This window comes from Cynocephalus volans, chromosome 11, assembly GCF_027409185.1.
Source record: "Cynocephalus volans isolate mCynVol1 chromosome 11, mCynVol1.pri, whole genome shotgun sequence".
Lineage (NCBI taxonomy): Eukaryota > Metazoa > Chordata > Mammalia > Dermoptera > Cynocephalidae > Cynocephalus > Cynocephalus volans.
The window spans coordinates 16,659,412-16,671,552 of NC_084470.1; the positions used below are offsets into that span (position 1 = coordinate 16,659,412).

Here is a 12,141-nt window from a genome sequence, read left to right on the forward strand (position 1 = left end):
AAATGTTTTAGCCAGGCATTCTATTAACAAAACACAATGTCATATCCACCCAGTCTTTTGATCTCTGGGTATTAATATTACCCAAGACAGCCTTACTGAAGAAATTGGTTAGCAAACCTACCAAACAGGAGTCTCAGATCCCTTAATTTCAAAAGCCATCTTGGTAAATATAAAACTTTAGCCACTTGAACACTGGAGCTTGTAAAGTGCATTAGGTATTAAGAAACACAACAGTAGTTCCAAACTTACTTAGTAGGACTTTAAGGGACTTGTATCACCAATGTGGCAAAAAAACAACATTACAGTTTTCTGTTCAGATTTTATTTGAAATCTAACTCAAATTGTCAAAGCTACAAAAGGAGGGGAAGACATCTGTATTATTTTTGCTAAGTCACAACATCCTAAAACCAAATACTACTACTGCCAGCAGATCCATTATACACATTTCTGATGAAATTCATTAGCACAATAAAAATTTCATCTTGAGAAACAGCCACAACAAAAGTAATTTATACAATATAAAACAATGACAGATCTACAGATGCAGTTACTCATGAGTTTACACATGCATTCACAAACAAACAAAAAACCCCAGGAATGCTCTTTCATTTGATTTTTTGTTTTTGTTTCTAAAAAAACAGACCATTCAGGCACAAAACATAATCGCATTTCCAATAAGTGACAGCATCTTAAAAATTTATGTCAGTGTTTGTTTTTCTTTGACTTTTTATGAGACCTGTGTGGAGATCGGGACTGGGATCTGGATTTCTTCCCTGATTTTTTAGGGGATCTAGACCGTGATCGCCTAGATCTTTTAGGTGTCCTTGAACCGGATGGTGATCTGCAAAAACAAACAAAACAATTTATCAAAGTTCTCATGTGATCAAAATTGATTGTCCTTCAATTATCTAAAACAATCTTTAACAGAGCACAATGAACATCACTGAAATAAACAAGATTTTAAACTTCTCAAATTTATACTTTGCCTCTCAAATTTAGGCTTTGCCTGTCATATGCGCACACACCCACAAAGATTTATTTTATACCTACTATGCAATGATCATCAGTATAGTGCTTGTTTAAAAAGATAGATTTCTGAGCCCTACCGCTGCTCTCTGAATCAAAATCTCCAGATAGGGACTGAGAATTTGTTTTAACAAACTCCCCAGATAACTGATACCCCCAAAATGTGAACCTCTTGTCTACAAAATAAAGTTCAAAATGGCACCTAAGACCACTCACAAAATTTAAAAAATATAGCAGCTTTGTAGCCTATCACCTTGAGGGAAAAAGCACCAACGACTACAATATCATTCAAGGGCAACATTGAAGACAGCATAAATTTTTAAGTGTTGTTCATGAAGATTATCAAAACAAATAAATATACACATACACACTCCCACATGAGGGGTCTTCAAAAAGTTCATGGAAAGATTTGTATTATCTCTTAACATTTTTACACAAACTTTTGAAAGTACCCTCATGTACACACACATACATAAATACAAACATATATGTATGCAAGTGCCATTTAGAAAAAGAGGAAGGTATTTATTTTATAAAGATTTTACTAAAAAGAGGTACAATAAAAAGTGTTAGCATATAAAAGCAGATTTGGCTCTCAGAAAAATTCCTATATATAACACCAGATAAATATAACATTTCTAACCCACTTTTCTGGAACTAAAAGAAAAAATATATAAAATATTAAATTACATACTGAAGAAATAGTATTTATGGTATTTATTTCAACTACTCTCTGCTCAAGAACTAGATAATATTGCTGTGGAGAAAAAAATGTATTTTTCTTTCAGCTTTGACAAAATCAAAGAATATTCTACAGAAACTAAAGAAAAGTGAAAAGTGAAGCAGCTACCCCTATTCCACAGGAAAAACTGGATGTCACGTTTAAAAATTATTGGCTGGTCTTTACTTGTTGGAAGCCTTCTTGTACTTTAGTCATGAGAAAGACTGGGGTGGGGAGGTAGGGAGAAATAACCTAAAAGTAAAGTATACCTCTTCGGTTTTCTAAAATCCTTTTTAAAAATGTATGTCAACCAAATTATTTTTAAAGCTGGTAAAATGACAAGGAAACTGGTATTTGAAATATTACCAAAAATTATTTACAATTACCTTTTGGCTTTTTTGCTAACATCTCTAGGAGAATCTTTGTGAGATGACCTGGACCGTGAGCTCTCTTTATGAGATCTTTCTGAACGCTCTGATCGCTCCGATTTTGGTGATGGGGATTTCACTCGTCTACCACTGCTACTGCGAGATGGGCTGGGGGATGTACTGTGTCGTCTTTTCCTATGGAACAAAGCCCCCAAAATATTCCATAAGTGAGCAAAAATAACTATTCATTTTCCTTTTACTGAATTAGCTATTAATTCCTAACAGTTTTAGTCTTTTTTCTCACTAACCATACTGTTATTTTCAACAACATTCAAAGTCCTTTATACCAAGAACAAGTCTAATAGGTTGATCAAGAAACAACTGAGTTCAACTAAACTGGATTTTCTTTTACTATAAGAGAGATTATTGGGACAATCAACAAAATTTAATTAAGGTCTCTGGATTAGTTTTTTAAATTAACATTTAAAAATTAATCCAGAGTTGTTTTTAAATTTAATTTCCTGATCCGATACTTTTATGTGGTTAAAAGATCAGGGCATCATGTTGGCAAATTATTCTTAAATGGTTGGAGGTGAGATGGACAAGAAAGAATAAAGCAAAAGTAAAAAATATTTTCACATTTGGGAAATGTGGGTAAAGGGTATCTAGGAATATTTTATACTATTCTTGAAACTTTTCTGTGAATCTGACTAATAATAAAAGACAAAAAAGTGACAGATTTTTTATTTAACCAGTTGGTATAACTTTTTTACTTGTAACTATCTGTAGAGTGGACAAGCCAAAATTTTCTTTATTTGCAATCGGTTGTTTTTCTAATTAGGAAAACCTCAGTTCTGTTAACTGAAGCAATTTTCTTCACTAAATCAAAGATTTAGTAACTATGACAGTAAGAAATAAAAAACGAAATGGAAATGCTTTTGATTAGAATGAAGACAAAGTGAGGAGCAAGTCTCTATGGCCTATGTACACAATCTCCCTTCAAGATAAGACTGACTCAAGTTTACAGGTTAAGTCTCAGCACAGAGACTGGAAAAAATGCTTATATTGGAGGCTACAGGAAGACCTAGCAAGATGTTTTGTTATTTAAGTCTCAGGTTTGATATCTAACACTGTAACTGAATTCTTGCAATGAAGGCTAAGGTACCATATGAACCATTTAAAGGGAAGATGCCCCAGTTGACTAAGCCAAGGGCCAACTAAATGAGCAATTTCTCAGCTAATTCTGCCTCCTGCAGGCAGGAGCCAAACATGCTTATCATGAAAAAACACTCTGTTGGTATCAGTGATGAAAACGTTATAAAATGAAACACCATTCCAAATTTTGAAACCAGTATACACATTAAATATGAGAAATGTTATATACCTTTCTTTCCTTGTTGGAGTACACTCATCTTTTTCCTTCTTGTCTTTGGATCGAGATTCCAATTTTTCTTTATCTTTCTTGTCTCTTTCTCGTTCTCTTTCTAATTCTTTCTCTTTCTCCTGTTAAATTTTTTAAAGAAAATATTTAGCTGTTTAAAAATACTAACCTGGATTAATCTCATATAACAATATTTTCTCTTCTAGAAACCATTTTTTAAATCACCATCTAAAGTAAATACCATTTCCCACTTCCAAAAAAATACCTCCCCCTCCAGGAAAACTAGTCATTTCTTCTACTTATATTGAGTAATAATACTAGTAACAGCAGCTAAATATGTTTACTAAGTGTTTACAATAGGCCAAGTAATGTACTAAACAACCTTCCATATACCATTTCATGTAATCCTGAGAATAGTACTATTACCCTCATGATGAAACATGAGACTCAGAAAGATCAAGTACATTGTCTGTGTCACACAAGATGGTGAAATCAAGATGAGAGCCCAAGATCTACAGCCAGAGCTCTTACCTTCTCCCCACCAACAATAAAGAAAGTCAGAAAAAGCTAACAGTGCACTGACCTTTCCATCAGACTACACTAAAATAGTAAAAACTGATTCTTCTAACTGTACAGAGTAAGTTGATTTAATCAAAAAGAGCTCTTACCAAAGCAATAGGCTGAAAAGGAGAATTGGCTAGTCCCAATAATCTTCCATCAAAATATTATTGGTGAGACATAAGTACCAATTGTATTGGAAAATTTTAAATCCTAGCTTATAAAAATACAAACTGGGGCCGACCGCATGGCGCACTTGGGAGAGTGCAGCGCTGGGAGCGTAGCCAAGCTCCCACTGCGCAGGTTCGGATACCACATAGGGATGGCAGGTGCGCTCACTGGCTGAGCGCGGTGCGGGCAACACCAAGCCAAGGGTTGCGATCCCCTTACCGGTCACAAAAAGGACAAAAACCAAAACAAAACAAACAAAAAAATACAAACTGACTACATGACCCTGTAATCATATAAGCCAGAAAAATAACGTATTTGCTTATCCCCAGATGCTACAACTGCCACTTCTCACTTGAAATTTTGATTTCTGTTGGTTAGAGTATAATTAAAGGAGTGGCTACAGACAACAAACCCACAAAGCCAACTTAGTTCTTCACTAACAGAAATTTAATTTCTCAATGATTTGTATGCATCAAAAAAGCTATCTGATAGCTGATTCTTCTAGCTTTTAAAAGGTTAAAAGTCTATACCAAATGTTGGGAAACTTTTTTTGTACAGCCAGATGGTAAATATTTTCTGCTTTGTGGGCCACATACAGTCTCTATCACAATTACCCAACTGTGCCACAACAGTGTGAAAGCTATCATAAATGGTACATAAGTGAATAGGCCTGGCTGTGTTCTAAATAAACTTTATTTACAAAATCAGGCAAGAACCACAGTCTTCTGATTCCTGGCATATACCTTCAAGAAACATATTCGTCTCTCCTATCATAATCATGAAATGAGAGGAGACTAAAGTGATAATACATTTTCAGTTTGCTACCACCAGGACCAGTGAGCATCTCAAGGTGCAGTCTTCCATGCAGATTGTCACCATCTCCAAAGGGACCCATGAGGTACAGAGAAGTAGCATCTTTCTAAAAACCTCATTTATCTTTTTTCTAAATACAACATATAGAGGACAAATTTAAAAAGTGGTGCTGAGGAGACTGACTTCCTCTGATGATCTGTAAGATGCATTTTCCTCATTGATAGTAAAAATTATTTCCTGATTGAATGTATAATTTATAGCAACCATAGTAGAATTGTTACTTAAAATATTTTAAATATTCTAATTCAATAATAAAGAACAGTAATAATAGCAGCTATTATCTAATTTACAATCTTGCAAAATTAGGAATATCAACCCAGTTTCACAGAGAAAAAGCAGGCCGCAGTGACTTGCCTAGGGGTTCACAGCAGAGAACAGCACCAGGATTCCACAGGTCTGTGCAGCACCACAGCTGCTTTACCAGACTGCTCCCCATCACTAGTTCTGCATGTTAACAGCTTCACAGTGACTGTAAGTAAGCACTCTTCTATAGCTTCTTCTTATTTCTCTGTCTATATAATCTAATTTTTTTTGCAATGAAAGTCAAGATATAGATTAAAATTAATAGCAGTCCCAACAAAATTCTTGGGTTCCTTCAACAGTTACCATATGGGACTCCTAGTTCTAAAATTCTCTGCATAATCCTGCATATTTTATGTACAAGAACACAAAGTCTCTCTAAAGCTTAGAATTCAGATGAGATATTCTACCATCTGCTGTCCCTCCTTGGGACAATGGGAAAGGAGTCCTAAATGAAATTCTCAACACTAAAACCTCCCAAACCTTTCTTCTGTCTTTATCTCTGTGCCACTTCTCAAAGTTGTTGGTATCTCAGTGTCACAAACATGACTTTTCCTATAGGGTCTTCCAGTTTTGAAAGCATGCTCCTAGCAGGATTAATCTTCTAGTCCACAGGTGGCACCCAGAATAAAATAGCGTACGGTTGCCTTAGAGACCCCTTTCCCAAGTTGAAATAGTTTTAAAACATCAAACTTCAAATGCTTCTGTCTACCTGTATTCAAAATTTACACAAAGAATATAATCTGAAATATACTTAACTATACCAATATATCAATGTTCTAGGAAGTCAAATAAATAACTTTGGAAAATAGATATTATTGAGTATACTTATTACTTACTCGTTGAAGAAGTTTATCTCTGTAATGTTCTACTTGCTCCTGAAAACTTTGGCCTGGTTTTTTAGGTCTTTTTCCAGATTCCAATTCATCTTGAAACTTCATAACTTTGAGCTGTGAAATAAGACATTTTTAAATAAGTATTTTCATCACTATAGCTTCTCAAGCTCTGCTTTGCTCCTTTTCTAAAGCAAACTAGTAAGTAATGAAGACTAAGCCAAAATACAACCTCAACATTAAACTCCCTTATCTGAAGGCCAGTAGTCAGACAAGCCCAACTACGGAAAATACAAGTGATCACATGTGAACCCACATGCCCTCTGCACAGCCATATGAGAAGACTCAAAAACCATGAACTGTGTGCTTTATTCCCTTAAGAATCTGCTTATTCTCTCAAAACAATAATAATGAATTTGGTGTCTGGTTCTCAAAATTAGAAAGGCAAGATTGCTAAAGGCAAGCATACTGCCAGCTAGATAAGACAGCCAGCAGAACACAAACAGATAAACAGCTTAAAATGAAAAAGAAAAAGGCAGCACTCTGGTTACAGCCTATATAGGACCTGGAAAGCACATGGATACTGGATGGTACCACTGAGCTACAGTCCCAAACCTGCCCAATCTTGTTTCACTCAAGGAGAGGGGAAAACATTCCTGTCTAATGGAATTATTATAGATGCTAACATCTTATCCCATTTTATTCAGACACTGATATAACCTTTAAATGAAATAAATGATAATACAGCATTTATATATATTTAAAAGACAAGAAAGTTGTTTAAGGATTTTTCCCCCCTCATTAAAAATGAGGCTTTCCAGTAGAATAAAATAAGCTATAAAACCTGTTTTTCCCCCATTCAAAGTAATATTTTCACCATTTTTAACTTCATGAAGTCCAGTGACTTCATTTTTGTCCATTTTCTACCTAATTTCACTTCTATAATCAGGGTCATTTATAATCAAAGCTTTAATGTTCTCTCCATCTCTTCTTTCAAAACTCTTTAAAAGTCTTCACATTTTTTTGTATCCTAATGCTGACTACATTTTAAAATATAATAAGAAGTAAGGTTCAAAAATAAGGGGGGCAGGCAATATAAATGGCCGAGTTCACCACTGTGTGAAGTCTTCCACAATAAAAGTGACTCTGTTCTGCAGAATGTATTTGTGGTAAACCATTTTAAGAGTTAAGCACCTATGAGTCAAACAACAAATCTGAATGTTACTTAGAGGAAAGGAGGCATTCCTAGAGAATCTTTTTAAAAGATTATTATTAAATCCCTACTTACAGTTCCTGCTGATATGGTCTATCTAACTCAGGCTCAAGCACAAGCCCAAGGCACCCATGGGTCTCAACACAAAATGGCATGAAATAACTTACTTACTAGTCATCCTTCCGTTGCCTTGGAACAGTGGCCGGGTATATCACCTTCCCACTCAACTATTCACTCTTTCCTCAAGGACCAGGGCAGAAAGAGATTTTTCTTCAAAAACATAGAAGATCCTACACTTGGTTCCTCTCACCCACTGTTCTACTTCTCCAACCCTTGCTGGCAGAAATGGGAAGACAGTAGAGCAGGAGAAAACAACTCTAGCCTAGTCACTGCTCTAAGTGGTATCTGAAAGATTAAGAACTTGCTGGTGGTTCAAATCATATGCCTACAGGTTTTTTGTATTTTTGCAGAGAATCAATATTTTATAACATGAATCTTTTGGTTTTTATTAGTCCCATGCTAAAAAATGTTCAGCTATAGGTATCTTTATTAGGACACATTTGGGGAAGGGAATAAAAAGCAAAACCATACTACTATTAAATTAATTGGATAAACTAATTTAAACTTCATTCTTTACTTAATGGTTCTCCATTAAAACGGTTAGCACTCACTGGATTCTAAATCCAGAAATTGATACTCAAATTTAAGGGCAGAGAAGAAAGACAGGAAAAGCACTGGAATAAAGCCCCTGCGTGCTGAGTTCTAGTCCAAATCTGTCTCCATTTGTGGAGCTTTATTCCATATGACCAAATCTCTCAGAGTAAATAAGGAAGAAGGATTAGATAATTCTAAGACAAAACCAAGATCTACATTTTAAAATTAGGATTTGATTCATAGTCAAATCCCAGAAGGACAAGAAAATTCTAAGAGGTAGTCACTATGAGTGCAGGAGGAATAAACACCAGAGGCCAGATTATGAAAGAGCACATAAAGCATGAAAATGTAAGCATATAAGGTGTGCACATACACATGCCTGCCACATACATACCTACACAGTGTGCAAATAACGTTCACAGAAACCACCCAAGTTAACAAAAAGCTATATTACATGGGTTTTTTTCTCTTTAAGTTAATAAGGAAATAAGACATTTTAAAAGGATTAAATGGTCTGTTTTGGCATTTGTAAGTGGGTAACATCAATTATCAAGAAAATATACTTTTACTGAACTGAGTCTTTGTTTTCACTCTAACAGCTGCATCAGGTCAGTAAAACAGAGCTTCTCAGTAGGTGTGAAGGGCATGTACAGGCTGAAAAGGTCCTCAGGTGAATGTATTCACTGATACACAATATCTTATTCCCCCAAAAATCTTATTAAAAATGTATTTGAATACACCGGAGGAAAAATGAATCAACTTATTAACTGAAAATCCCTTATCATCACTTATAATGGTATTAAAACAAAATGTTTTTTGTTAAATCTGAGAAAGAGGTGAGCAAGAAATTATACCAGCCCAACAGCGACTATGTGAGGAAATGAAAATGAGGTAACTAACATGGTAGGTATCATAAGTCAGTGAAAGGAATAGTACTGGCATACACCAGGTATTCAAAAATGCTGTTAAATGAACAGAGTATTAAAATTCACCCTTATGTATTCTTTTGAGGTTCTGGACTGACTGCTATATTACTGTCGGCATTTACTGGAAAATGTCCCATCACCTTGGTGCATTAGAAAACCTTTCTTTCTCTGATATGGCTGGAAATAGCCTTTGATAAAACAAAAGGCACTAAAAAGGTGAGGGGATGAAGAAAGAGAGAAAAAAGTCTGCGTATTTTGGGCTCTCCTATATATTTTCCCCCCTCTTAATGGTAAGACCCACTCAATGTCTACTCTCTTACCCATCTTCAGAGGTGCAGGCATTTGAAATGAGCCTACCATAATAAAATATAAACATAACTTGAATGTGCCAGAAAATATTTTTTCCTAGATACTACATACACTCAAAATGTAATCGATTTCCTACACAGATTTAATCTGATCATTAGAATCCATTTCTTCAAAGGATCTCCTACATGCCAGGTACTATAGATATAATGATGAAAAGAAAACAGACACGGTCCTTTCCCCTCATGGAAATTGCAGCCTAGTGGGGAAGACAGGTATTAACAAGCAAGCAAGCGCGTGAGCGCGCACACGCGCGCACACGCGCATGCACACACACCATAATACATGCAAAATCACAGAGATAAACAGGGAAAAGCAAACAAGTTCAGAAGGGTAAGAAAAGGCTACCGTGAGAGAATGGATGCTTGAACAAAGAGGCATGAAGGAGAGACACTTGGTATGAAGGTTTCTAAGCACAAAGAGGGAACAGTATGTACCAAGGTTTAATGCCAAGAGGGAGCTTAGTTTAGTGGAGAAAGTGAAAGACCAGTGAAGTGTAGTTTAAACATCACAATACTAACCTCGATTTCACGAAGTTTAGCTCGTTTTTCCTCACTCATTTCAGAGTACTTAGAAAATTTGGACTCAGTCATTTCTTCCTTGATTGGATTGGAGTACAAATGATGTTCTTCAGATTTGGAACTTTGAGTATCTTCTTCATCTTCACTTTCTTCTTCTTGACTTTGGAAATAAGCAGAATACATTGTATGTCAAGGCAGCAAAAAAAAAAAAAAGTACTACATTTTACAGTCTGGATATTTTATTTTTCACTGTCTTAGAGTTTAAATAATGTTAACAAACCATAAAAGGAAAATTCATCCCTAAAACATTTTTTGAAAAATACTTGATCAAATATTTTATAAACAATTTTGTGTTTCCTCCACAGAAAAAAGTGTGAGCTTCAACTAAATACTTTAATTCTGCTTATGTCAATGTTATCTGTGTGCCTTTCATTCTGCAACGAACTTTCCTTGCAGCAGTTAAATGAAATGAATAATGAATGATTTCCACATATTTCACAATTCATAGTAATTTTATGAAGCTTTATGTTTAAAAAGCTAAATGTTTACCCTTCCTTCCGCAGAGCCTATGGAAAATACATGAGTTTCAGTCAGAGTTAATATGAAGCAATCAATGCAGCATGTAAAGGCCTTATCTGGTTAGCACATAACCCTAAAAATAAAGCAATGCATAAATTTTAAATATAAGCAAATATCAGTATTCATGTTACAGTTGATTCTGAAAGTTATACTGGTTTGGTTCTAGGTCAGACAAGAAAAAAATGAAAACCTGAGTGACTACTATGGGACAGAGTTTCGTGTGTGTGTACATTATTGACAAATAAATCTTAGCAAAACAAGACACCAATGAACAAACATACTCAAAATGTTTATGCTTAATTCCTTACAAACAATACTGACTGTGATAATAACATTACTAGCATAGCATAGAATATATGCCATTTTGACTTTAATATCTGAAACTGGTAAGCCTTTATTTGTTGGTATTTGAGTACTAAATTCATTCTATGGTAAGTAGGAGGAATACTTTTATTACGCACGTTAAATTATTCATAATAATGTAAAAGCGGTTTTAACTAAATTCTTTCCAAACAAAAATTTAATTAGTTTAAAGTCTTATGTAATAAGACTCACACATTGAATGAGGAAAATTTAAGCCAGGACAATAAAAGAAAATTGTTGGCAATTCAGAATCAGAAAAGATATGGTACTAACAGAAGACTGCTACCAGCTTTTTAATTTCTCACCAAAGTTCTTTTCCAGAACATTACTAAAATATTTTACAAACTTCATAGAGTCCCACAAATCATTTATACCACACATATAGGTATAACTCAGTACAGTACTTAAGTAATCAAGAAAAAGAAAAAGAGTCAAAACCAACCATTAAAAAACTTTATATTCTTTTGAAAATAATCAAGCTTTTAACTTAGTATTTCTCATTATTTGTCAGAAACTTCCTAAATGCAGTTTTCAGTTGAAGTAGGTGTGTATGTCAACAGGGATGTTTATGAAGAATTATTCTAGAAAGAGTCAATCAATAAGAACAGGATTTGGTTATTTATTTAAATTGCAGTGTCTATACAATGGAAATCACTTAGCCAATTCCAGCCTGTTACTTACAATGTTTCCAATTTTTTTTGCAACTTCACATATTCCTTTGTAAGCATCCCTGCACATTTATCTCAATACTTACTTTCAACCATAGATGAATCAGAACAGGTAAATGTATGGAGTGACATGGAGTAATACCCATGACATCTGAGTGGAAAACATGGGTCATGGAATAGTATGTATAGTATTAAACCATTTATGTTAAAATAGATATGCATGTTTATATATATAGAAATGTTCTGATGACTGACCATTATACATTAACCATATTATTTAAGACCTTTTAAATGAGCTATACAACTCGGATAATTTAAAATGTGTACATATTTTACAATTGGTATTATTCTTTTTCAAGGCCTGACCAGTTTGTTTTAATTGGTTTTGGCCTTAGCTTCTAGTTCCAGTTTAGGTTCAGATTTCATCACAGCTGCCTCTTGCTCTTCTTTTAAAAGAAATAAAAATTCAATACTCTAAATCCACAGACAATTCATTACAACTAAAATTATTTTGGGGGACTTTTGTCTAAAACATTAATATTGCTATATTATTTTAATCACATTTCTGCCACAAATGCAATAATTACTAGTCACAAAAAGCAGTTCTCAGTAAAAAGGCA

The 12,141-nt window shown here is 34.5% G+C and overlaps 1 protein-coding gene across 6 annotated transcripts in view; it reads right to left on the reverse strand.

The window, feature by feature from the left end:
• Positions 1-305: 305 nt before the first annotated feature.
• The window catches only part of U2SURP (U2 snRNP associated SURP domain containing), a 48,374-nt gene continuing 36,538 nt past the window's right edge, over positions 306-12,141 (reverse strand). For all 6 annotated transcript variants that reach the window (XM_063114603.1, XM_063114602.1, XM_063114601.1 and 3 more), the window contains 5 exons: positions 9,912-10,071; positions 6,238-6,348; positions 3,500-3,618; positions 2,134-2,310; positions 306-841 (listed from right to left, as the gene is read on the reverse strand). In XM_063114603.1, the coding sequence (XP_062970673.1) occupies positions 703-841; positions 2,134-2,310; positions 3,500-3,618; positions 6,238-6,348; positions 9,912-10,071 (706 nt within the window). In that variant the 3' untranslated portion in view covers positions 306-702. The remainder of the gene's footprint in view (positions 842-2,133; positions 2,311-3,499; positions 3,619-6,237; positions 6,349-9,911; positions 10,072-12,141) is intronic.